The sequence below is a fragment of the Coregonus lavaretus genome (genome assembly GCF_964263955.1).
Source record: "Coregonus lavaretus genome assembly, chromosome: 1".
Lineage (NCBI taxonomy): Eukaryota > Metazoa > Chordata > Actinopteri > Salmoniformes > Salmonidae > Coregonus > Coregonus lavaretus.
Window position 1 is genome coordinate 83,034,263 of NC_139988.1, and position 26,296 is coordinate 83,060,558.

General features: G+C 46.4%; 1 protein-coding gene across 1 annotated transcript in view; it reads left to right on the forward strand.

Annotated features, from left to right (window-relative positions):
- The window catches only part of LOC311134200 (glutamate receptor ionotropic, delta-1-like), a gene marked incomplete at both ends in the record, with an annotated part of 180,165 nt that overhangs the window by 97,232 nt on the left and 56,637 nt on the right, over positions 1–26,296 (forward strand). The window contains 3 exons of the mRNA XM_084167811.1: positions 5,622–5,675; positions 17,585–17,758; positions 22,584–22,745. Of these exons, the coding sequence (XP_084023937.1) occupies positions 5,622–5,675; positions 17,585–17,758; positions 22,584–22,745 (390 nt within the window). The remainder of the gene's footprint in view (positions 1–5,621; positions 5,676–17,584; positions 17,759–22,583; positions 22,746–26,296) is intronic.

Below are 26,296 nucleotides of genomic sequence, written 5' to 3' on the forward strand. Positions count from 1 at the left end.
CAACCCCTTAAAAAGTTATATTCAGTCCCTTTACTGTATATTTTACTTTGATTTCCTTGGACGTTATTCCAATAAAGAGCTATGAACATCATTAACACTCAAATTGCATCTTAAATGCAGCCGTGGAAACTGTAACCATAGTTACACGACATGGAATATTACAAGGTCCCGCTGATGGTTTCTCAGGGTCCTCAGCAGCGTTTGGCAAATACGCAGCGAGCAAAGTCCATTTGGAATCAGTTTGTCTGAATTCAGGTATTTCTCTATGCCTCAATGTTAGTCTGGTCAATTACAATATCAGTGGGTTTTGTTTATAATCTTTTTAAAACTGCCTCTGAGCAAAAAACTGTAAACCACAGAGTGAGAAAATGGCATGGGACAAGAGGATAAGTGATGCTATTGTTTTGGTTTTCTCAGTGCCACTCTCTCCAGATCTGCATGCAATGCCATGATTATTCAATACCCTTCTGAAGACTTGTGTTAGCTCCCGAGCCAGTGCCTAGGCTTCTGCTCAGTGGGCTAACGCAGTTGTGTGGTGTGCAGGAGACCAGGATTCAATCCCCAATCAGTCATATGTTAAACAGAAGCATTCATTAGCATTAAATAAACTGAGTAAAAAAAAAAAAAACATTCTCAATATTGTAGACCCGAATGACCTAAAATAATGCATGAATTCATCTTGATGCAAAACACAACTTCATCCTCCCTTTTCGGTGGTTTCCATTCTACGTGAGTTGTCTGGTTTGCATATGCATAATTAATTAGGAAATACATGGAAAGATGTGCCTTGGTGAATATTGCTTTCTTCAACATTAAATTGAAGCATGGTAAGGCATGCTATGGCACGTATTAATTTCCCACATCCTATGTGCTTATGTTTGCGGACACAGGGAGGCATGAACAGCAATATGGACTGCTCAGTCATATAATGCCAAAGCAAGCTGGTTTTCCCAGGAGGCTGCTGATGGGAGGTCAGTTAATAACAATGGCTGGAATGGAGTGAGTGGAATGGCATCAATCACATGGAAACCATGTTTTTGATGTATTTGATAGCATTCCACTCATTTCGCTCCAGCCATTACCACGAGCCCGTCCTCCCCAGTTAATGTGCCAGCAACCTCCTGTGCTGGTTTTGCAGTAAACGGAACTAGCTGCGTAAATTGAAATTAACGGCATTATTCACTTAGTCATATTAGTCCATAACACATCGTTACAGAACATGTGGTACAGTTACCTCAAGGTTCTTTTGGTTGCTTATTCTGTAGGTAGCAGCTACTCTTCCAGCAACATACCACATACATTCATGTGAGGTTGGTGATAAGGTCCCTTTGTGGCTGGGTCGGTAGAGTACGGCGGTTGCATGTATAGATGTATTTTGCGTGAAAAAAAAAGACAAATAGGATATTAAATAAAAAAGGATTTTGGAATGTGTTCAACATGTTTAATTATTTTATTACTGAATTCATTACACATTGTGCATAATGTCCTCATTTTCCAGATAGCAGCAAAGCTAAGTGCACCATTATTGATTTAAATACCGGTAGTCTGTCTACGTAGTGTTCATTTGTATAGAGAAATGTACTAGTTTGAACTGAATAGAGTAGCCTTGCCTCTCTGTCTTATTGACCCAGTCAGTCCCTTAGAATTATAGGTTCTCTATGGAATTATAGGTTCTTTATGGAATTATAGGTCATTGATGGTCAGACCCTTCTCACTGTAGGGCCCCGTGTAGCTCAGTTGGTAGAGCATGGCGCTTGCAATGCCAGGGTTGTGGGTTCGATTCCCACGGGGGGCCAGTATGAAAATGTATGCACTCACTAACTGTAAGTCGCTCTGGATAAGAGCGTCTGCTAAATGACTAAAAATGTTGTTTTTTTTTATGTAGTGTTAACAGCAGTTTCCCCCCAGTGCCTCCACCTCGTTAGAGGCTGTCAGATATACCAGACCCATCCACTCTGCCAACCTCCCTAAAGGCCTCCTATAGCACACTCAACATATGCCATTTAGAAGACACTTTTATCCAAAGCGACTTACAGCCACTCGTGCATACATTTTACATGTGGGTGATCTTGGGAATTGAACCCACTTACCTAGCATTACAAGCACCACACTCTACCGACTGAGCTACAAAGGACCACAACTGATACTGCCCAAGTGGTGACTAGCAATGCAAGCATCCACTTTGCCAACTGCCACTATCAAGAACCCCATGCTGGAAATCTCAGGATTGCATTCCAAATGGCACCCTACTTCCTATATAGTGCACTACTTTTGACCAGAGTCCTGTAGGGACAGAGCACTATATAGAGAATATGGTGCCATTGGGATGCAGCAGGGAGGGTTTGACTTAAATCCCTCTTCTTCTTCATTTTGAGGTGTTGTACTTTTTGCTTATTGGGTTTTCTAGATACAGTATATATTTTGCTCAGCATTTGAATGATATTACCATTTTTACAGTGATTTCCACACAAATGAATTGCGAAGTACACATATTTCGGTCAGCCACATTTACGGTATGTTCAGTTCACTCACCACAATCCTCAACAACACAGTAGTATCCTTTCTCTTCTCGCAGTAGGCTGGTAAATATAGTGTGTAGTGTTATGTCACTGTTATAACTCAGTAGCTCGGTCAGGGAGCAAACTGACCAAGCAGGTTTAGAGTCATCAGCAGCCTCCGAGATTACTCCTCACGTCCCCGCAAACCACCTCGAACCACATCACATAACGGACAGAGGGGACGGGCCACACATAAATATCATCTGTTTTTGGGGACATGTGCGATGATCTTGCATGCATGATTTACAGCTAGACTATAGGCTATAGCAGGGTTCCCCAACTGGCGGCCCGCGGGCCAATTTTTGTCTGCGGGTAGTTTTATTTGGCCCCCCAAATTTCTGAGCAAAACAAAATATATATATATATATATATATATATATATATATATATATATATATATATACAGTATATATATATTTAAAAAAATGTGTGACATTTTCATTGTTGGATGCAAAAGACTGTAAAAACATCAGGAAATCAGCTCCAAGTGGTTTTTATGTAAGTAATCTGTTCCCAAGTATTCCCACGCATAATAGAGAGACATTATATCTGTTTGGGCTTTTTGCAGTCTACAAATTATTTGTAATTATGTTCCGGCCCCTCGACCATCCGCTCCAGAAGAAATCGGCCCCATGGCTGAGTCTAGTTGATGATCCCTGGGCTATAGGGTGGAGAAAGGTCGTGGTGACACTAAATAGATGGTTGGGACTGGTTGGGCTGTTCAGGAGATATCTAGAGGCGGTGACATGCTCTCAACTATCCCTGGTACACCTCTCATGAACGTCATGCTTGCCACCTTTCACTTTCCTCTGAAATGTCATACGGTGAATAAAACTTACTGATTCACTGTAATAGGTCTATATGGAGGTCTGTCATGTGAGTTAGTAATTGGATCCATAGAGAATGATACTGATCTGATACTTTTTAGACAGGTACCTGAGCAGGTAATCATATGCCTAAAGGTCGAATGATGATGGAGATTTGATCAGCACGGGCTTGGATATCTCCATGAGGTCTGGAACCTCTGAGCTCTGTCTGGTTCAATGATGTAGTTTAATATATAGGATATTAATTGAAGTTACCTAATTTGACTGTACAACCAATGATTGATGAATAATTGCATACAAACCCATGTTAACTAATTGACTACACTCTTAGAAAAAAAAGGTGCTATCTAGAACCTGAAAGGGTTCTTTGGCTGTCCCCATAGGAGAACCCTTTGAAGAAACCTTTTTGGTTCCAGGTAGAACCCTTTTGGTTCCTGGTAGAAGAGCCCTTTTGGGTTCCATGTAGAACCCGTTCTTTCCACCGTGAGTTCTACATGGAACCCAAAAGGGTTCTGCATGGAACCAAAAAGGGTTATCCTATTGGGACAGCTGAAGAGCCCTTTTCTGAACCTTTGTTTCTAAGAGTGTGCGAGCCATGTCTCACGTCTGTGTGTTGGAGTCAAAATGATTACAAACTAGCCACATTAGAGCAGCCAGTGGAATTATCCATGCAGTGTAGCCTACATTGTGACATTCTATGAGAGGATACATCTGTGAATATTTATGGTCAACATGAACCCACAGAAATGTTTACATATGTAACAGCCGTCTTATGGTAAGGCAGGCAAATGAGGAGCCGTTTGAGAACATCTGTCAGGCCTAATTAGCCTGAGGACTGGAGGATCACATGGGGCGATCCATAGCTTCTGTATTGGGCCCCTCAACTGGCAGATGCTCCACATGTATCCCAACGTAAATGTGCTAGGCTGTTCTATATGGACACCGTACAACCAGAATGTTTTATACGTGAGTACATGAGTACAGCATGGAATGATGAGGTTTAGACCATGTGCAGGCCTTTCTTTCTGGGTTATACCATGTGCAGGCTTTTCTTTCTGGGTTATACCATGTGCAGGCCTTTCTTTCTGGGTTATACTATGTGCAGGCCTTTCTTTCTGGGTTATACCATGTGCAGGCCTTTCTTTCTGGGTTATACCATGGGCAGGCCTTTCTTTCTGGGTTATACCATGGGCAGGCCTTTCTTTCTGGGTTATACCATGTGCAGGCCTTTCTTTCTGGGTTATACCATGTGCTGGCCTTTCTTTCTGGGTTATACCATGTGCAGGACTTTCTTTCTGGGTTATACCATGTGCAGGATTTTCTTTCTGGGTTATACCATGGGCAGGCCTTTCTTTCTGGGTTATACCATGTGCAGGCCTTTCTTTCTGGGTTATACCATGGGCAGGCCTATCTTTCTGGGTTATACCATGTGCAGGACTTTCTTTCTGGGTTATACCATGGGCAGGCCTTTCTTTCTGGGTTATACATGTGCAGGCCTTTCTTTCTGGGTTATACCATGTGCAGGCCTTTCTTTCTGCAAATGGTAGTGTAAATGTTTGTTTTTATTGTACTACAAGATAGTTTCTGTTGTGATTATGATATATGGCATAGGCCCAAGCAAGCACTGTCATGAAAAATGTAGGCTTACACTGAGCAATTATAATTTTTCAAAACGCTAGGATGTTAGGTGCTCAACAATTTGGCACTACATATGCTACACCACTAAGGCGTACAAAAGGCTTGTGGTTTGGACGTTATAGTGCGCTTTTCAGTTGGAACTGGCTGCCAACACAATGGACTGTTGGAAAGGCAGTATCACCATGAGAACAACAAAATAGAAACATTGAAGGAATTGTACAAACACTATTTTCACCGTGGAGGTGTTTTGTGTGAACATGCTTTACAATTTTGAACAAAAATAGTCTCCATGACAAATGATTGGACAGTCATTTTGAGCTCCCGTCCAGTGTATTTTGGAGGGTCTGTAGCTGTGAGGCTTGCATGGACCCAATGCTGTTTGTCCACCATGGTTTTCCCAGCCACATGCGTGATATTTTTGATCCTTGTATAATTGGATAATGACAAGACTGTTGAGGATTTTACATGGGTTCTGTTGGATAGAAACAGCAACAATACATCCCTGTTTTCTTCCCTCCACAGTCTTAGCTGTCACTATGGTAACCTCTTTATTTCTCTTTCTCTCTCTCTCTCTATCTCTCTCTCTCTTTCTTTGCAGGCTGTTGAAACCAACCTGGCTTCCAAGGACAGTCACTGGGTATTTGTCAATGAGGTAAGCGAAGATTAGAGTATTTATGTTGATGCTGCTGTTAAATCTCTCTCTCTCTCTCTCTCTCTCTCTCTCTCTCTCTCTCTCTCTCTCTCTCTCTCTCTCTCTCTCTCTCTCTCTCTCTCTCTCTCTCTCTCTCTCTCTCTCTTTCTCCTAACTCATATCTTTGCCTTTCCTCTACACTGAGTATACAAAACATTAGGAACACCTGCTCTTTCCATTACATAGACTGACCAGGTGAATCCAGGTGAAAGCTATGATCTCTTATTGATGTCACTTGTTAAATCCACTTCAATCAGTGTAGATGAAGGGGAGGAGAAAGGTTAAAGAAGGATTTTTAAGCCTTGCGACAATCAGAGGGTGAATGGGCAAGACAAAATATTTAAGTGCCTTTGAACTGGATATGGTAGTAGGAGTCAGGCAAACCGGTTTGAGTGTGTCAAGAACTCCAACGCTGCTGGGTTTTTCCCACTCAATAGAATGGTCCACCACCCAAAGGACATCCAGCCAACTTGACACAACTGTGGGAAGCATTGTTGTCAACATGGGCCAGCATCCCTGTGGAACGCTTTCGACACCTTGTAGAGTCCATGCCCCCGACAAGTTGAGGCTGTCCTGAGGGCAAAAGGGGGTGCAACTCAATATTAGAATGTTTTGTACACTCAGTGTATATACCCACAACAACTGCATGATGATAGTGCACTGCCAATAACAGTGAGTTGATGATCAAGGGAACAGCTAGACGCATCAAGTAGCTCAGTAGTCACCCACAGTTCTATAGCACCTTGCATTGTGTGTGTCTCACATCATTCATTCACTCTGCACACTGATAGAGCTCTAACAAAAGATGTCCTAATTGTTTGATACAACAAAACTCCTGAACCATTATGAAGATGTGGCCAAAATTGAATTTGAAACTCCCCAATAAGAAAGAGACATGACAGTTCCAATTTAGTTACATAATTTCCTTGTTCGATTTCCACATCAGAGATTTCTCTCTGGACTCAACTATAATTCTACTTACTGTATGTGTTCTCTCGTTACAAGTGTTGCCAATTGGCTAAGGATTCCTAAAGGTTTCCTCTTCTGCTGTTTCAATTTCATTATGCCTGAGTCTCCCACATCCACTTAAGACATCTTTTAAGCATTTGCAGTTTTGTAAAAACAGTTCTCATTTTATAAATGATAAATGGCAAACTGTCATCTCTTGCTCAATTTGCCAATTTTGGCAAAAGTGTTGCTTCTCTGCCAGTTACAAATTTAAATTCCAGAAATATCTTTTTTAACAGTTTTGGTTCCGGATCCACTTATTTAAATATGACACAGTCTAGGTGTGCATCCCTGTCACGCCCTGACTCTGAGGACTTGTATTTGTTGAGTCAGGGTGTGTATTTTCTGTGTCGTGTTGTGCTATGTTGATTGTCTATGGTTGATCTAGAATGTGTAGATCTATGTTGGCCGGGGTGGTTCCCAATCAGAGGCCGCTGTAGCTCGTTGTCTCTGATTGGGGACCATACTTAGGCAGCCTTTTGGCACCTGTTAGTTGTGGGATCTTGTTCCGTGTAAGGTATGTTGTATGTATGCTACCTTGGACTTCACGTTTCGTTTGTTGTTTTGTCGCGTGTTCGTTCGTTTAAATAAACATGTATGCTTATCACGCTGCGCCTTGGTCCTTCTCGTTCATAAACGATCGTGACAGAAGATCCCACCACTATAGGACCAAGCAGCGTGTTCAGGAGCAAACGCCGGGAATTAAACAGGAGGTTACGTTAGTAGATGTCCTCCTCGGTTGGGGGAGAATCACGGAGGAGGAGGCCGTCCGTTACCGGAGGGCGATGAATGAGGATGCCCAGGTAGGAGAGGAGAAACGGCGCCAACAGTGCCGACGACGGAGACCCGAGAGGCAACCCCAAGAAAATGTTGGGGGGGGGGGCACACGGTGTGGACGACGAGGCAGCAGGAGGCAGCGACAGGGCGGATCTGCAGGTTAGGAGAGGAGGCCACCAGGTTAAGGGGGCTATTGGTTCAGAGGGAGCAGGAGTTATTTGGTCAGAGGGAGGAGCTACAGGAGGCTATAAGTGAGAAGGAGAGTGTAGAGGCACGGCGAGAGGAACTGGTTAGGCAGCAGAAGGAGCGGGGGTTTATAAGGGAACCCAGTCCCGCTCCTCGCACCAAGCAAGTGGTGCGTGTCACCAGTCCGGTCCGGCCCGTTCCTGCTCCCCGCACTAAGCCAGTGGTGTGTGTTCCCAGTACGGCCCGACCCGTTCCTGCTCCCCGCACTAAACCAGTGGTGTGTGTTCCCAGTACGGCCCGACCCGTTCCTGCTCCCCGCACTAAACCAGTGGTGCGTGTTCCCAGTACGGCCCGACCCATTCCTGCTCCCCGCACAAGGCCAGTGGTGCGCGTCGCCAGTCCGGTCCGGCCTGTTCCTGTCCTTCGCACCAAGCCAGTGGTGCGCGTCGCCAGTCCGGTCCGGCCTGTTCCCGTCCCTCGCACCAAGCCAGTGGTGCGCGTCGCCAGCCCGGTCTGGCCTGTTCCCGTCCCTCGCACCAAGCCAGTGGTGCGCGTCGCTAGCCCGGCCCGGCCTGTTCCTGCACCTCGCACCAAGCCAGTGGTGCGCGTCGCCAGCCCGGTCCGGCCTGTTCCTGCCCCTCGCACCAAACCAGTGGTGCGCGTCGCCAGCCCGGTCCGGCCTGTTCCTGACCCTCGCACCAAGCCAGTGGTGCGCGTCGCCAGCCCGTTCCGGCCTGTTCCTGCCCCTCGCACCAAGCCAGTGGTGCGCGTCGCCAGCCCGGCCCGGCCTGTTCCTGCTTCCCGCACCAAGCCAGTGGTGCGTGTCGCCAGCCCGGCCCGGCCTGTTCCTGTCCCTCGCACCAAGCCAGTGGTGCGCGTCGCCAGCCCGTTCCGGCCTGTTCCTGCCCCTCGCACCAAGCCAGTGGTGCGCGTCGCCAGCCCGGCCCGGCCTGTTCCTGCTTCCCGCACCAAGCCAGTGGTGCGTGTCGCCAGCCCGGCCCGGCCTGTTCCTGTCCCTCGCACCAAGCCAGTGGTGCGCGTCGCCAGCCCGGTCCGGCCTGTTCCTGCCCCTCGCACCAAGCCAGTGGTGCGCGTCGCCAGCCCGGCCCGGCCTGTTCCTGCTCCCCGCACCAAGCCAGTGGTGCATGTCGTCAGCCCGGTCCGGCCCGTTCCTGCTCCCCGCACCAAGCCAGTGGTGCGTGTGTCCAGTCCGGCACGGCCCGTGCCTGTTCCTCAGCTGCTCCTCTCCGGAGCCAAGCAGTCCGCTCCATCGGGGTCCAGTCCTACTCCGGTCAGCGGATCCACTCCGGAGCCAGAGCAATCCGCTCCACCGGGGTCCAATCCAGCTCCGGTCAGCCGCTCCACTCCGGAGCCAGAGCAGTCCGCTCCACCGGTGCCTGATCCAGCTCCGGTCAGCGGCTCCACTCCGGAGCCAGAGCAGTTCGATCCACCGTCGTCGGGTCCAGCTCCAGTCAGCGGTTCCAGTCCAGACCAGACCAGGGGCGCAACAGGGAGGTGGAGAGTAAGTGGTGGTCACGCCCGGAGCCGGATCCGCCTCAAAGGCGGAATGCCCACCCGGCCCCTACCCTGTTATGTTTATGTGGCGCGGTCGGAGTCCGCACCTTTGGGGGGGGGGGGTACTGTCACGCCCTGACTCTGAGGACTTGTATTTGTTGAGTCAGGGTGTGTATTTTCTGTGTTGTGTTGTGCTATGTTGATTGTCTATGGTTGATCTAGAATGTGTAGATCTATGTTGGCCGGGGTGGTTCCCAATCAGAGGCAGCTGTAGCTCATTGTCTCTGATTGGGGACCATACTTAGGCAGCCTTTTGGCACCTGTTAGTTGTGGGATCTTGTTCCGTGTAAGGTATGTTGTATGTATGCTACCTTGGACGTCACGTTTCGTTTGTTGTTTTGTCGCGTGTTCGTTCATTTAAATAAACATGTATGCTTATCACGCTGCGCCTTGGTCCTTCTCGTTCATAAACGATCGTGACAATACCTAATGGCAGGATTTTCCCTATATAGTGTACTACTTTTGACCAGAGCCCTATGGGCCCTGGGCCCTGTTTAAAAGTAGTGCACGATAGGGATTAGGGTGACATTTGGGACACAGCCTAGGTCTTAGCCATAGACATAGTCTGGGTCTCTGTACCACTAGGACGCCACACTTGTTTTTCAGCAGTGGCTGTGCCCGAAGCAGAGTTAGACAGTGACCATGTCCCAATAGCCATTTCTAGCTTACTAAATAGTATGAAAAAAAATAACATTTTATAGTGTCAAACACGCGAGTCGGAAAAGATGATCAAACAATGAAATTACTATGTAGTTTAACTATGTAGTACACTAGTATTGTTATTCGGACGCGGCCAGTGTCTCAGACTTCTATCCAGGTCTCAGTATGTCTGCTCTAACACTGTGCCGATTGTAAACAACCCTGCCCTTTAATCCAGTATGTTCACTGGAGGCCAATTAAAAGTAGCAGGGTCTGCTCAGAATGCAGCCAGGCAACAGTAGAGAGAGTTGATGAGGGGTTGAGCGTAGCTGCAGGTGTACTGGCCTCATGTGGAGCTGGAGCTGCCTCGCCCAGACTGTCCAATGGCGGGCAGAGAGCCGTGGTCGTCGTGATGTCACAGCCTACCAGAGATGAGTCTTATTCATTATTATGAGTGTCCCTAATGTTCGCTGATGCTGGGAAAGTGGGAATGGGGGGGGGGGGGGGGGGGTGACACAGCGGCAGATGGCGCTTTAATGGATTGTGTGTTTGTGTGTTGCCGTTGTATAAACCGAAGGCAGACGTCGTGCTGGTTTGTGTTGCTGATTGATTTGGCTGTCACTTAGGGCTACGCACGGCATGGTATATTATACAGTGTTATGTTATGTTTCCATTAAGCTGATTGGTGTATGTTAGTATACTCCAGTTATTGTCATTGTGAGCCCACATCAGAAATGGGTGAACCGTCCTCTATACATCATCTGAAAATATAATAAGGAGGAAGTCGCTCTGCGCCTTTTATCAACTCAAAGGTATTTTCAAGGTAGCAATCCAAGTTCATGAATAATTTAATGAACATATGAAAATGACCTTTTTGCTGTTGTTTCGTTGGTCTTATCGCTCTTCTCTTTGTGAATTATTGCTTTACATTAAATGTGTTGGAAAATGAATCTAGGAACATATTAAGTGTATACTTATATTAGTATTATCTATGTCTGCAGTCTAGAATGGTTCTTCTGCTCTTTGAAACCCCACATTCACATCAACATTAGAGAGAAAAATAATACAATTCTTGTTCAGCGTCGGTGGATATACAGTACCAGTCAAAAGTTTGGACACACCTACTCATTCAAGGGTTTTTCTTTATTTTTACTATTTTCTAATTTACATTGTAGAAGTGAAGACATCAAAACTATGAAATAACACATATGGAATCATGTAATAACCAAAAAGTGTTAAACAAATCAAAATATATTTTATATTTGAGATTCTTCAAATAGCCACCCTTTGCATTGATGACAGCTTTGCACATTCTTGGCATTCTCTCAACCAGCTTCACCTGGAATACTTTTCCAACAGTCTTGAAGGAGTTCCCACATATGCTGAGCACTTGTTGGCTGCTTGTCTTTCACTCTGCTGTCCGACTCATCCCAAACCATCTCAATTGGGTTGAGATCAGGAGATTGTGGAGGCCAGGTCATCTGATGCATCACTCCATCACTCTCCTTCTTGGTAAAATAGCCCTTACACAGCCTGAAAAACAAATGATAGTCCCACTAAGCCCAAACCAGATGGGATGGCGTATCGCTGCAGAATGCTGTGGTAGCCATGCTGGTTAAGTGTGCCTTGAATTCTAAATAAATTACAGACAGTGTCACCAGCAGAGCACCCCCACACCATATCACCTCCTCCTCCATGCTTTACGGTGGGACTACACATGCGGAGATAATCCGTTCACCCACACCATGTCTCGCAAAGACACGGCTGTTGGAACCAAAAATCTCCAATTTGGACTCCAGACCAAAGGACAAATTTCCAACGGTCTAATGTCCATTGCTCATGTTTCTTGGCCCAAGCAGGTCTCTTCTTATTATTGGTGTCCTTTAGTAGTGGTTACTTTGCAGCAATTCGACATGAAGGCCTGATTCACACAGTCCCCTCTGAACAGTTGATGTTGAGATGTGTCTGTTACTTGAACTCTGTGAAGCATTTATTTATTCTGAGGCTGGTAACTCTAATTAACTTATCCTCTGTAGCATTGGTAACGCTGGGGCTTCCATTCCTGTGGCGGTCCTCATGAGAGACAGTTTCATCATAGCGCTTGATGGTTTTTGCGACTGCACTTTAAGAAACTTTCAAAGGTCTTGAAATGTTCCATATTGACTGACCTTCATGTCTTAAAGTAATGATGGACTGTCATTTCTCTTTGCTTATTTGAGCTGTTCTTGCCATAATATGGACTTGGTCTTCTACCAAATAGGGCAATCTTCTGTATAACACAACTGATTGGCTCAAACGCATTAAGAAGGAAAGAAATTCCACAAATTAACTTTTAAGAAGGCACACCTGTTAATTGAAATGCATTCTATGTGACTACATCATGAAGCTGGTTGAGAGAATGCCAAGAGTGTGCAAAGCTGTCATCAAGGCAAAGGGTGGCGATTTGAAGAATCTCAAATATAAAATATATTTTGATTTGTTTAACACTTTTTTGGTTACTACATGATTCCATATAAGTTCATTCATAGTTTTGATGTCTTCACTATTATTCTACATTGTAAGAAATTGTAAAAAATAAAGAAAAACTATTGACTATGTTGAATATGTGGACCATGCATGGATCACTTGCTTTCAACATTATCAGGCAGAATACATTGTTGATACAGTACTTGCTCTTAGTTAGTGTAGGCTTTTTTTTTTAACCTTTAGATCGTGTTTGTTGTTGTTTAATTACATTTGATATCAGTCAAACAGAATTAGAAAAATTATTCTAAATGTACATTTCAAAGTCTTATGATATGGATTTTCTTTCAAGAGTTTGAGTGACTCACATGTTCCAGAGTAGCGTAGAATCACGTACTGTGGATAGCGTGCACTGTTCATTCATCTTCAATAATTATGTTTCTTTTGAGGCTGCTTTTTCAAAACTATTTATAGTTTTTCCGTCAGAACCAGAAAATATGTTTACTTCATGAAATTGATGCCATAATAGATTGCATGTTATGGTTCTAGTACAACCATACTACAACCAACTATGCTAGCTACAACCAACTATGTAGCTAGCTTGTCCAAGCTGAGACACTCTAACCTTGGTGTTGTACTATCAGACAGATCCTCCAGAACACTCCTGTAGCTTCACATTAATTATTAATCTGCTACAGAGAGAAATAGAGGCCCAGGCCAAGATCAACACTACTCTATCTACATAAACATGAGTCTTTATATAAGAGATCATGGACATTGGCCAGGGGTTGAAACAGTTGTGTGCTCCATCCAAATATCCTTCTGTTATAAGTCCATAGTCTATCGCCCATCGTCCGTCTCCTGAGCCACTCTCCTGTCTGGGGCTTGAGAGTCTAGAGTAGGTCGGCTCCAGTCTTCAGGCCTGTTGGATGACCAGATGGTCTGTCCTGGGGGTCAGCAGGATAGAGGCCTGTACAGCACTTGCAGATGTTGGACACATCTGAGTGTGAAATCAGGAGGGGCATGTGAGGGCTGGAGAAGAGCATTAGCAGGGTTTAAGTGCTAACAGCAACCCCCAACACCCCTGATGAAACAACTTGATTTAATGGGAAAAATATGTTCACGGTTGACACATCCAGCAGGATGCTCTGTACAATGTTCCAACATCTAGTGGAAAGCCTTCCCAGAAGAGTGGAGGCTGTTATAGCAGCAAAGGGGAGACCAACTTCATATTAATACCCATGATTTTTTAATGTGATGTTCAACGAGCGGGTGTCCACATACTTTTGGTCATGTAGTGTATGTAATACCACGATTCCAAAGCTATACGAAAATAATAATAATATGCCATTTAGCAGACGTTTTTATCCAAAGCGACTTACAGTCATGCATGCATACATCTTTTTGTGTATGGGTGGTCCCGGGGATCGAACCCACTACCTTGGCGTTACAAGCGCCGTGCTCTACCAGCTGAGCTACAGAGGACCACGATATTGCATAGAAAATGTTAATTATCTCAGAAAATATTTGTAATGTTGTACTTCTTCTTAACGAAATTCAAATTCAAAGTTGGGTTTTTGAGCTAGCGCCCAATTGACTCCCATTCACTCCTTGAAGGAAAGCTCTCCTTGTCCCAGAATCGCCCAGAATGGACCATGCGGCTCATTGCCGACGCATGGGCAACATACACAATGGGCGTTAATACGATTCCAATGGAGTTTCCCATCTCCTCAAAAGTATCTCTGCCTCGGATCTAAAACTTGACTTTGTCTATCCCGTGTAGCTCAGTTGGTAGAGCCTGGCGGTTGCAACGCCAGGGTTGTGGGTTTGATTCCCATGGGGGGCCAGGATGATAATGTATGCACTCACTAACTGTAAGTCGCTCTGGATAAGAGAGTCTGGTAAAATGTCTGTGGTAACTAGTGACAACCCTAAAACCAGTACCAACTTCAATGGCAGTTCCCATGAAAAGACATCTAAAATTACCACACCCCAATAACATTGTCGCCGAGAAGGGCTTGTTAGCTAGCTATAGGGTTTGAATCACCTCAGCTGTTTTCTGTGCTAGACTGAGCGTAGATTAAGGAGCTCATGAGCACATACTAGACATGTCATGTAGGCTTCAGGAGCCAGCTGGTTAGATATTATTACTTCATGGGCAACAACAACTGGCTACTTGTTTGTTTTCACCAAAATATGTAACTCATAGCTAGTTTATCCAGTGACCACAGCATTTAGAAGGATAGCTACTGAGTGAAATGCAGCTAGCTAGCATGCTGGTTCACACTGGCCAGGCAGTAGCTAACTATCACAGTCAGTGTTGCCAACTCCTCAGTAAGGAAAGTAGCTATTGGCTGTCCTAAAAGTCGCTAAATGACGTCATCACCTAATTTGCATAATTGGCCATGTGCATGTCATTATGATGCTGTAGGAGAGAGGAATAACGTCGTGGGAGAGACAAAAAGTGAGTGGAAAATGAGTGGAAAACACCCTACATTTACATTCTGCCCAGGGCGGGATCAGCAAGCGGCGGCTTCCCGCATGCGCGATTCATTTGCAGTCTGGACGCGGAGGGGTGAACATCTCCTGCTCTGACTGCAGCTGGGAGGGACTGTGAGTGCTTTGGGACGGGGTGGGTCCCACGGCAGCACCCGCTGCTCGTTGAGAAGAGTAAGAACGATACGTGCTTTCACGTCAGAGTCTCCAAAAGTCTCCAATAACACCAGAAAAGGTGTCGCTAGTCGCTTTTTTGAAAATGTGTCGCTAGAGGGGTCTGAAAACTCGCTAAATATAGCAACAAAGTCGCTAAACTGCCAGTGTTGCCAACTCCTCAGTAAGGAAAGTAGCTATTGGCTGTCCTAAAAGTCGCTAGAAGTCGGTAAATGACGTAATCGCCTAATTTGCATAATTGGCCATGTGCATGTAATTGTGATGGACACTGTAGGAGAGAGGAATAACGTCGTGGGAGAGACAAAAAGTGAGTAAAAATCTGTGCGAACACTGGGCCGCCTGTGAGTGCTTTGGGACGGTGGTGGGTCCCCCACCCCCACGACAGCACCCGCTGCTCGTTGAGAAGAGTAAGAATGATACGTGCTTTCATGTCTCCAATAACACCAGAAAAAGTCGCTAGATTTGTCGCTAGTCGCTTTTTTGAAAATGTGTCGCTAGAGGGGTCTGAATACTCGCTAAATATAGCGACAAAGTCGCTAAGTTGGCAACACTGGGGTCAACTTGCTCATATCAAGCAACAGACAGTTTGTGGAAAGGTAAAAGCGCATCTGTGTGATGTCACACACCGAAGAAGGCTTAACCAATCAACCGATGTAACTTATGAATATTAATAACTTTGCGTCTGGTTATTCTATGAAAGGAAATGTTGCGTACTGTACACCCTATACCCTATTAGCTCTGACAGGGTGAAAAACTACAACCCAAAAAGCGTATGTCCCTATATTTAACAAAAAATCAGTGTGTAAAACTTTGGCATCTTTTTATATATATGGAGAAAATACCAACGTGATGAAGAGTAAAACATTACCCATACTTCTTAGTTTAATTATTTTTATCAGATTATCTGCCTTTGAATCATTTGGCAGCTCAGAGTTTTGTGATGAGATATTATTTTTTCAAGCTGCGACCAGCATTTATTTCCCCCATATCACACTATAGTTGTAGGGTAAATTAACCATGCATCACTGCCAAATGGTCAGTACCAGATGTGTCTGTTATTATCATCATGTCATGCGATACAGATTAAGCCCAAAAAATAATTTTCAATGGAGATTCGCCTTTGAGTTTGCTTTTTAGTCCAGAACTAGGCTTAATCTGTATCCGGGAAACCGCCCTTGAGGTTTGCCTGACAGTGTCAGGGCAGGCAAGGTGCAGACTGGGATTGTGCAAGCCTACCTGGGTTCATTTCCCATTCCCACAGGGCTGAGGGAAGCCCAAGCCATCAGAAAATATGATAAAAACAAACGAAGTCTGAGAAGACAAGCCAACAGCTGTGGTGGTGGGGTGAGCAGGGAGCCATGGGCCGGGGGCTGGCTGTGGCTGACTAGCACATATCCTGGGGGTGGATGTGGCGGGTGAGATGATGGGGCCTTGGCCCAGGCAGGAGCTCAGAGATTGCCTGCAGGCTGAGTGAGCACTGTGTTGTAAACAGCAAGCAGACCCAAGGAAGTAGAAGGAGGAGAAGGAAGAACCTCTTTCACCACGCAGCAAAGCATCTAGAGTGGTCCTCTGTAGCTCAATTGGTAGAGCACGGCGCTTGTAACGCCAGGGTAGTGGATTCGATCCCCAGGGACCACCCATACGTAAAAATGTATGCGCACATGACTGTAAGTCGCTTTGGATAAAAGTGTCTGCTAAATGGCATATTATTATTATTATTATTATTATATTCATACTCATCAGAGAGATTCCTCCTTAGGACACAGCTCCTGCAGCACTGCCACCTGCTGAGACTGAGGCTATCCTAATATGGACATCGCACACTATACAGACTTCATACTCATACCCAGTTTAGACGTTTGTTCGAGCTTTCTGAGGACACAGCTCTCGCTTTTCTCTTGTGATTACTCTTTTACTTGGACGTCAAACTTTTAAATTACAAATTTCATTCTAGTGATACATTCATATTTTTTCCCCTTAGCAGATATTGTGGTTTGTAAGTGCTTGAATAGTGATTGTGGGTTCATTTTCATGTGCATTATGCTGTTTATATGGGTTGGCCACTGGGCCTTTGCTTTCTGGTATAGGCTATGGCTGTTCCTGATTATTCAGAATGCCGAAGTAATCACAAGAAGTAAAGGGCCTACATAAAAAGCTTGTTGAAAATGACCACATCCGAATCAATAGAGTCTCAGACTGAGACGGTCCTAATATGGTCACCATACACAGGGACTCTGTCCACCTTGTCATAGTTGGTAGTCAGTAGTAACAGGCAGGACAGTTTTTGTTTCACCCTGTTCATCTATAGACCATTTTTGTTGATGCTGTAACATGTCTCCCCTCTCCCCTCCTCACCTATTCTCTACCCCTCTCCCCTTCTTTCCTCTTTTCTCCCCCTCTCACCTTCTCCCCCCTTCTCTCCCCTTCTCACCCATTCTCCTCCTCTCTCCCCCTCTCTCCCCTTCTCTCCCCTTCTCTCCCTTATTTTCCCCTTCTCTCCCCCTCTCACCTCCTCTCCCCTCCTCTTCCCTTCTTTCCCCCTCTGTCTGTAGGAGATCAGTGACACTGAGATCATGGAGCTGGCCCACAGTGCATTGGGGCGGATGACAGTGATTCGTCAGATCTTCCCGCTGTGGAGGGACAGCAGCGTGCGCTGCATGAGGAACAACCACCGCATCTCCTCCTTACTCTGTGACCCCCAGGAAGGATACTTACAGTCACTGGAGGTCAGTTCAACAAGGGGCCTTTTTACGCACCTTTACATCAAGGCCAGTGTTTTTATATCCCTAGGGTTGAGCACCTTTCCTGGCTATGTAACCTGACCAGGGGCCAGAGTCCCGAGTTGTTCCTGAAAAAATGTCAGTCCCCACATATCACGTTCGGAGCCAAATTGCCCTTGCTCTTTATTAATATCTTCAAGGTCGATCATAACAAATACATAAGAAACAACAATTGTGTGTATCGAAGAAATGTTAGCGCTATGCCCATGTCTACTTTTACTGTTATCTGATGCTGCCTCTGGGGGTGAGGTCAGTGACTCCTATCACAAGTCACGTCAGGGACAGCCCCAGAATGACAGAGCCCTCTGTCTGTTTAGAGTATCATTGAGCATGTGACCTGGGGGCCCCTGAGGGTCAACAGCACCAATAGTTGATCTCCCATTGACTGATAGTGGATGATGAGATGTTACACAAGACCGTGCCATTGACGTGTGCTGGGATACAGTGACAGGTTTTGGAGGCCTGTAAGACAGATAAGGAAGGGTTGGTTGAGAGCATAGAAATATAATCACTAGAAGGGGCTTGACTTGAATGGGGATTCCGATTCTAGAGATTATATTTCTATGGTTGAGAGGACCAGGATGCTAGAGAGATGTTAGACCTGTGATTCCTATTGACTCATTAGTTGTTTTGCTTTCAGTCTCCTGAGTCTCCTAACACTCTATTCAGACTGAACTTCCCATTCATATCAGTTATTTTAGTTTACTCAACCAAGCAACCTACACTTTATTGCTAAGAATCCAACAAATAATAGTCTGAGATTCTCGCAAACTTGGAGTAAACACTATGTAATCACTACCTGCAGTTTATGACAAGAATATGTTTTCGAGTATATTACCCATTAACAGTAACAGTAGAGGAAGCAACACAAGTACTATATGATGACAAAGTTATCAAAGATACCCCTTTGATATGGCAGCTAGATAGCAGCTAGACATTTTCAATCAAACCACTCAACGAGATCACATGGATGCTGCTCTCTGCCATCCCTCCCCTCTGTTCCACCTTTATGTAACCAGAGGTGTCTCTGACTGAAAACCTCCTTGAACCCACCTGAACTCTCGCTATCCCTAACCGTTAACAGATGGCCCAAATCCTCCGGGGGCTCCTCTCAATAATTAATGCAAAAGAGGGTTAAACGCTCTTTGATGTTAAATCACCTTCATGACAAGGAAAATGCTGGTTCACGGTGCCGGCAATACCCCATCAGCAGTCTGTTGCTGAATTTGCACTTTTAACACTACTGTATCTAGTTCTCACGCCCTGGATAGCTGTAAATTAGCCATGTATTAACAAATTAGCCATATGCACTTCTTCACTCTGCCGGTATACTGGTACACAGCAAATCACCTCCATAATGTAGTGATTCACTCCACTTCTCTGGGTTGAGCTTGACTGAGATAGCCGATCACAGAACTCTCGATGGAGGCTTCGAAAGGGGTCACTTGTTGATCTCTGGTTGAACATGTTGTGATAGTGAAGTAATCAGAAGGTTATCATCAAAACACAGAAATCAGGAGAGGACACTGTCGTATCGGTTGAATGGTGGCAATTATTGCTGTCAACAAAGAGTCCGCTTATGCTGCACAATGATTAGAGGCTTTTATTAATATCACAAGGTTACAGCATAAGTTACAGACCCGCGGTGTCTGGAGAACGGCGTCCCAGATTGCCATGGCCGTTCTGCCTCTATTTGTCTAGCCCCTTACTTATAAACAATGCAAAAAGATGGGCTCCCTCTTCTGGCCAATCACCAGTCTCCCCTGTCTACAACACACTTCCTGTCTGTTGTATGTGGCGTTACACTAAAACATTCCCTCTTGATACTAAAATCAACATTCTTTCAGTTCCACTTAAAAAACATTTAACAAAGACATAATCCCAATACACTACAACACACAGCTAACAAAAAGGCGGAGGAGAGGAGAGGAGTGATAATGGAGTAAACATGCAGAGTTGTTGTTGTTGAATGCTCACACAGAACCGGCGCTCCTAGTGGCAGGGGACTTTAATGCAGGAAAACTTAAATCTGTTTTACCTAATTTCTACCAGCATATCACATGTGCAACCAAAGGAAAAAAAAACTGGAACACCTTTACTCCACACACAGAGACGCGTACAAAGATCTCCCTCGCCCTCCATTTGGCAAATCTGACCATAATTATATCCTCCTGATTCCTGCTTATAAGCAAAAACTCAAGCAGGAAGTACCAGTGACTCGCTCAATATGGAAGTGGTCAGATGACGCAGATGCTAAGCTACAGGACTGTTTTGCTAGCACAGACTGGAATATGTTCCGGGATTCATCCGATGGCATTGTGAGGAGTATACGACATCAGTCACCGGCTTCATAAATAAGTGCATCGACGACGTTGTCCCTATAGAGACCGTACGTACATATCCCAACCAGAAGCCATGTAGTACAGGCAACATCCACACTGAGATAAAGAGCTGCCGCTTTTAAGGAGCTGGACACTAATCCGGACGCTTATAAGAAATCCCGCTATGCCCTCCGACGAACCATTAAACAGGCAAAGCGTCAGTACAGGACTAAGACTGAATCCTACTACACCGGCTCTGACGCTCGTCGGATGTGGCAGGGCTTGCAAACTATTACGGACTACAAAGAGAAACCCAGTAGTGAGCTGCCCAGTGATGTGAGCCTACCAGACGAGCTAAATGCCTTTTATGCTCGCTTCGAGGCAAGCAGCACTGAACAATGCACGAGAGCACCAGCTGTTCCGGACGACTGTGTGATCACGCTCTCCGAAGCCGATGTGAGTAAGACCTTTAAACAGGTCAACATTCATAAGGCCGCAGGGACAGACAGATTACCAGGATGCATACTCAGAGCATGCGCTGACCAACTGGCAAGTGTCTTCACTGACATTTTCAACCTCTCGCTGACCGAGTCTGTAATACCTACATGTTTCAAGCAGATCACCATAGTCCCTGTGCCCAAGAACGCCAAGGTAACCTGTCTAAATGACTACCGCCCTGTAGCACTCACGTCGGTAGCCATGAAGTGCTTTGAAAAGCTGGTCATTTCTCACATCAACATCATCATCCCAGAAACCCTAGACCCACTCCAATTTGCATACTGCCCCAACAGATCCAACAGCCCAACCTTAGCCCTGCCTAGACTTACTTTGCCCAGCCTCAGTTAGCCCAGTCCAGCCTTAGTCTCGTAAACCTGACCATAGGAAAAAGCAGTGACTCAGGTCTGGTGTCAATGATGGACTCTTTTGGCACTACGTCACTGCCTACGCCACTACTTTATGTAACTTTCAAAATACAGAAATCATCACTGTATGAAGCATTTTGCATCATTACATATCTTGGAAATTTGAGTGCTGACAAGCAAAACATTTTGGGACTATGTCAACAATGGACTAATGAAACAAATACCAAAATATAATTTTTGGGTGAAAATGTTCCTTTAACTAAAACCACTGCAAAGATTTTGCCTGCAACCTTTGGTTTTCCTCTTGATTTGTTGGGAGTTTTTCGTTGTCGACGTAGGCAGTGACGTAGTTCCTCTATGCCAAAAGAGTCCCTCATTCAAACCAGACCCCACCGCTTTTGCCTAGGGTTGGGTTTACGAGACTACCCTTTCTTAGTCCATCCCAGCATCAGTTAGCCCTGCCTGGACTCAGTTAGCCGAGCCCTGTCTAGTTCATAGCTGTCCTTGAGGCTTCTAATCTGGCCACAGACTAGTGCAGACTGCTTTACTGTATGAATTACAGCACTCTAGTAGGCCTGCACATTACGGGCGTGGTCCTGATTGTGGGTTCACACTCTAAAATGACAAAAGGCATAATAATTACAACAGATATGTGTGTAAGTTATCACAATCATATCATGATGAGGGGTGGATGCATGAGGTAGCCTATAGTATTATAATGCGGATGCAGCTCAGTATTGCTTAATGTTGTTATTCTAACATGCTGGAGAAGGGAGACGGCATGAATTGTCAGTGCAGGTTATGACATTATCGTAGCCCAGTGTGAAGTCTGCGTCCTTCATCTCTGAAACAGTTGGACTGCTCCACTGTTTATTTGTCACTGTGCATTTTGTTTTTGCTCCATGGCTCTGGGTTGACTCTGGTACTGGACTCACATCTGCTCAAGGGGGCTGTCATGCTGTGTGTCAGTTTGAAAGGGGAGTGTGGTAGATGGGGGCTTGTGTGTTTAAGTGTTCATGCATGTGTGTTTTTGGGTTCCTGATGTCCCCAGCTGTGTCCTACTCCCAATTACAGTGCCTCCTAGTCCCAGAGGTCACTAGGATTAGCACCCATTCACTCCCCATTAGAGCCAGACCAACATATGTGGCGTTGCTTTGACAGACAACCACAGGGCTATGTTTATAAAGCCTTTCTAACCTTTGTTTATGCAGTAGTTTTCCAAGTCAGCATGACACACAAACAGACAATACCCATGGGAAATCCTGGTCCTATTAAACGCATCAAAACACACCAGTCCTATCAAACACACCAAAACTCCATTATGGTGCAGCTTAAATTGTATTGTTGTGCATCAACAATGATCTAATCACGTTTAACTGGTTTCCATGGTCTCCAATCTCTGTTGTGTTTAATAGAACATTTTACGATATGTTATCAGTTTCTAGAATGGACATTTTCCTGACCAGGATGGACGATTTTTAGGCATATTAGTAGGATGCTAATGCCCGTTCTAGAGTCCTGTATGTAATTCTATGGTGTTTTCTCCCTCCTCCTCCCACTATGTGCCTGTGACTGTCTGTACTCCAGGTGTCCAACCTGTACCTGTATGACAGCGTGCTGGCACTGGCCAACGCCTTCCAGAGGAAGTTGGTGGACAGGAAGTGGCACAGCATGGCCAGTCTGAACTGCATCAAGAAGTCCACCAAGCCTTGGAATGGAGGCTGGTCCATGCTGGAGAACATCCAAATGGTAAAATTGAGTTCAGAACATGAACAAGAACCTTTTTCTAACCTTGTACTGTATGAATTGTTTGCCTGATTTCCCTAGTCATTACAGTGAAACAGAGATATTTTGATGTTTTTTTTATTGTGATTGTGATCGTGATTGATTGACTTTCATCTGTGATGAGTGATTTCGAAGGAGTCAGGCGCAGGAGGGTAAATCACAGAATAACAGGATTTATTCCGAAACACAGAGTTACGCAGTAATGCGTCAAAACACAACAAGGCACACAGGGAATATTCCCGGCAATACAAAATACAAGGAGCTCCAACGAGCTTCTCTATCCACCACAATAAACAATCACACACAAACACAAGGGGGCAGAGGGAACACTTATACAGGCACTGATGAGGGGATATGAACCAGGTGTGTGTAATAAAAAAGACAAAACAAATGGAATGATGAGATGAGGAGCGGCAGTGGCTAGAAGGCCGGTGACGACGAACGCCGAAGCCTGCCCGAACAAGGAGAGGAGGTAGCTTCGGAGGAAGTCATGACAGTACCCCCCACTTGACGAGCAGCACGCCGGCCACTAGGAGCGCCGGCCAGGAGGACACAGAGCAGGGCAAGCCGGATGACGATGGTGGAAATCCCGCAATAGGGAGGGATCGAGGATATCCCTCACCGGAACCCAGCACCGCTCCTCCGGACCGTACCCCTCCCACTCCACGAGGTACTGAAGGCCCCCCACCCGACGCCTCGAATCCAGGATGGAACGGATGGAGTACGCAGGGGCCCCTCGATGTCCAGAGGGGGCGGAGGAACCTCCCGCACCTCAGACTCCTGGAGCGGACCAGCCACCACCGGCCTGAGGAGAGACACATGGAAAGAACGAGGGGTTAATATGGTAATCTGGAGGGAGTAATAACCTATATGTAACCTTGTTTATCCTCCTCAGGACTTTGAACGGACGCACAAACCGCAGGCTCAGCTTCCGGTAGGGCAGGCGGAAGGGCAGATTCCGGTCAGCGTTTGGCCTTCTGGCGACGCACGGCGTGCTGGAGGTGAACGTGAGCAGCGTTTCACGTCTCCTCCGCACGCCGAAACCAGTCATCCACCGCAGGAGCTTTGGTCTGGCTCTGATGCCACGGTGCCAGAACAGGCTGATAACCTAAAACACATTGAAATTGCGATAGGTTAGTAGAGGAGTGGCAGAGAACGTTCTGGACATATTCTGCCCATGGCAAGAACACCGACCACTCCCCCGGCCGGTCCTGGCAGTAGGACCGTAGGAACCTACCCACATCCTGATTCACCCGTTCCACCTGCCCATTACTCTTGGGGTGAAACTCAGAGGTCAGGCTGACCGAGACCCCAGACATTCCATGAACGTCTTCCAGACCCTGGATGTAAACTGGGGACCCCGGAGAGAGGGGAAGATCAGTGAGAAAGTCAATACACAGGTGGGACCATGGCCATTGTGGAACTGATAAGGGCTGTAACTTACCCGCTGGGAGGGGCCTAGGTGCCTTACTCTGGGCGCACACCGAGCAGGAGGAGACATACACCCTCAAGTCCTTAGCCAAGGTAGGCCACTAGTACTTTCCGGTCAGACAGCGCAATGTACGGCCGAAACCTGGGTGACCAGAGGAGGGTGACGTGTGTGCCCAATAGATCAGACGGTCACAGACAAGAGATGGCACGTACTGCAGCCCAGCTGGGCACTGAGGTGGAGATGGCTCTGTGCGTAACGCCCACTCTATGTCCGCGTCCACCGCCCACACTACCGGCGCCACAATGCAGGAGGCCGGGACTATCGTAGGTCTGCTCCGCCGGGCTGAGCTTCTTGGAGAAGAAGGCACAGGGGCGGAGCTTGGGTGGCGTGCCGAGCGTTGAGATAGGACAGCGCCTAGCCCTACCTCGGACGCATCCACCTCCACTACGAATGGTAGTGATGGATCTGGATGGGCCAGTACCGGGGCTGAGGTCAGCCTCAGCAGACCAGCGGAGCCGGGATGGCCCACCCTTCAACAGAGATGTGATGGGAGCTGCGACCTTGCCAAAACCCCGGATAAACCTCTGATAGTAGTTGGCAAAGCCAATAAAGCGCTGCACCTCCTTTACCGTGGTTGGAGTCAGCCAATTACGCATGGCTGAAATGCAATCTCCCTCCATCTCCACACCTGAGGTGGTAATGCGGTATCCGAGGAAGGAGACGGACTGCTGGAAAAACAGACACATTTCTGCCTTGGCATAAAGGTCATGTTCCAACAGTCGGCCCAGCACTTTGCGAACCAGGGACACATGTTTGGCGTGTGTAGCAGAATACACCAGAATGTCATTGATGTAGACCACTACACCACGACCAAGCATTTTCCGAAACACCTCGTTCACAAAGGACTGGAAGACGGATGGAGCATTCATCAAACCATACGGCATCACCAGGTATTTGTAATGCCCCGTGGTTGTATGAAAAAAAAATTATGCACTCACTAACTGTAAGTTGCTCTGGATAAGAGCATCTGCTAAATGACTAAAAATGTAAAAAATGTTGTGCTAAACGCTGTCTTCCACTCGTCCCTCTCTCGGACACGCACCAGGTTGTACGCACTACGGAGATCTAATTTTGTGAAGAAGCGCGCCCCATTCATTGACTCGATTACAGATGGAATGAGGGGTAGAGGATAACTATAACTATATACCTTGTTCAGTGCTCGGTAATCAAAGCAAGGGCACAAACCTCCGTCTTTCTTCTTCACAAAAAAGAAACTCGAGGAGGCGGGCGAAGTGGAGGGACGTATGAACCCCTGTCTCCATCGCATCCGTTTCAGCCTGCAACAGGGGATACACATGACTCCTGGGAGGCACAGCGTCTACCTGGAGGTTTATCGCACAATCCCCCGCCCGATGAGGTGGTAATTTGGTCGCCTGCGTTTTGGAAAAAGAGTGCGCCAAATCGAGGTATTCGGGAGGAATGCGCACGGTGGAGGTAGTGTCTGGTCTGAAAATGTGGGGTTGTGTAGTGCTAACCAGGGAAGACCCAACACAACAGGGAAATCAGGAGACTCAATAATAAAAAAGGTGACTTGCTTTCTATGGGTCTTGTGCGTAACCATAGTGACCGGTGCTGTAACTTCCCTAATGAACCCGGACCCTAATGGTTGACTGTCAAGTGCTCTGATGGGGAGTTGAATGGATAGGGGAACCAATGTAATACCTAGAATATGCGCTAATAACCTGTCCATAAAGTTCCCAGCTGCACCTGAATCGACCAGCGCCTTACACTGGAGAACTACTGTGTAATCAGGGAAGTGGATGTGTAGGGTACAGTGCGCAGCAGAGGGCTCTGAACGAGTGTTCAATACCTGGGGTGACGCGAGAGTGCCCTGCCTGCCGCCTCCAGACCCAAAAGAACGGCTCAGGAAATGGTCGATGAGGGCCCGCTCGTTCCACCTGGACCCAGCCGCTAGAGTACGAAACTCCAGGGCAAAGTCCTGCGCGGTCCTCGTCCCCTGCCTCAAGTGGAACAGCCGCTCGCCCGCCTCTCTACCTTCGGGCGGGTGATCGAATACGGCCCG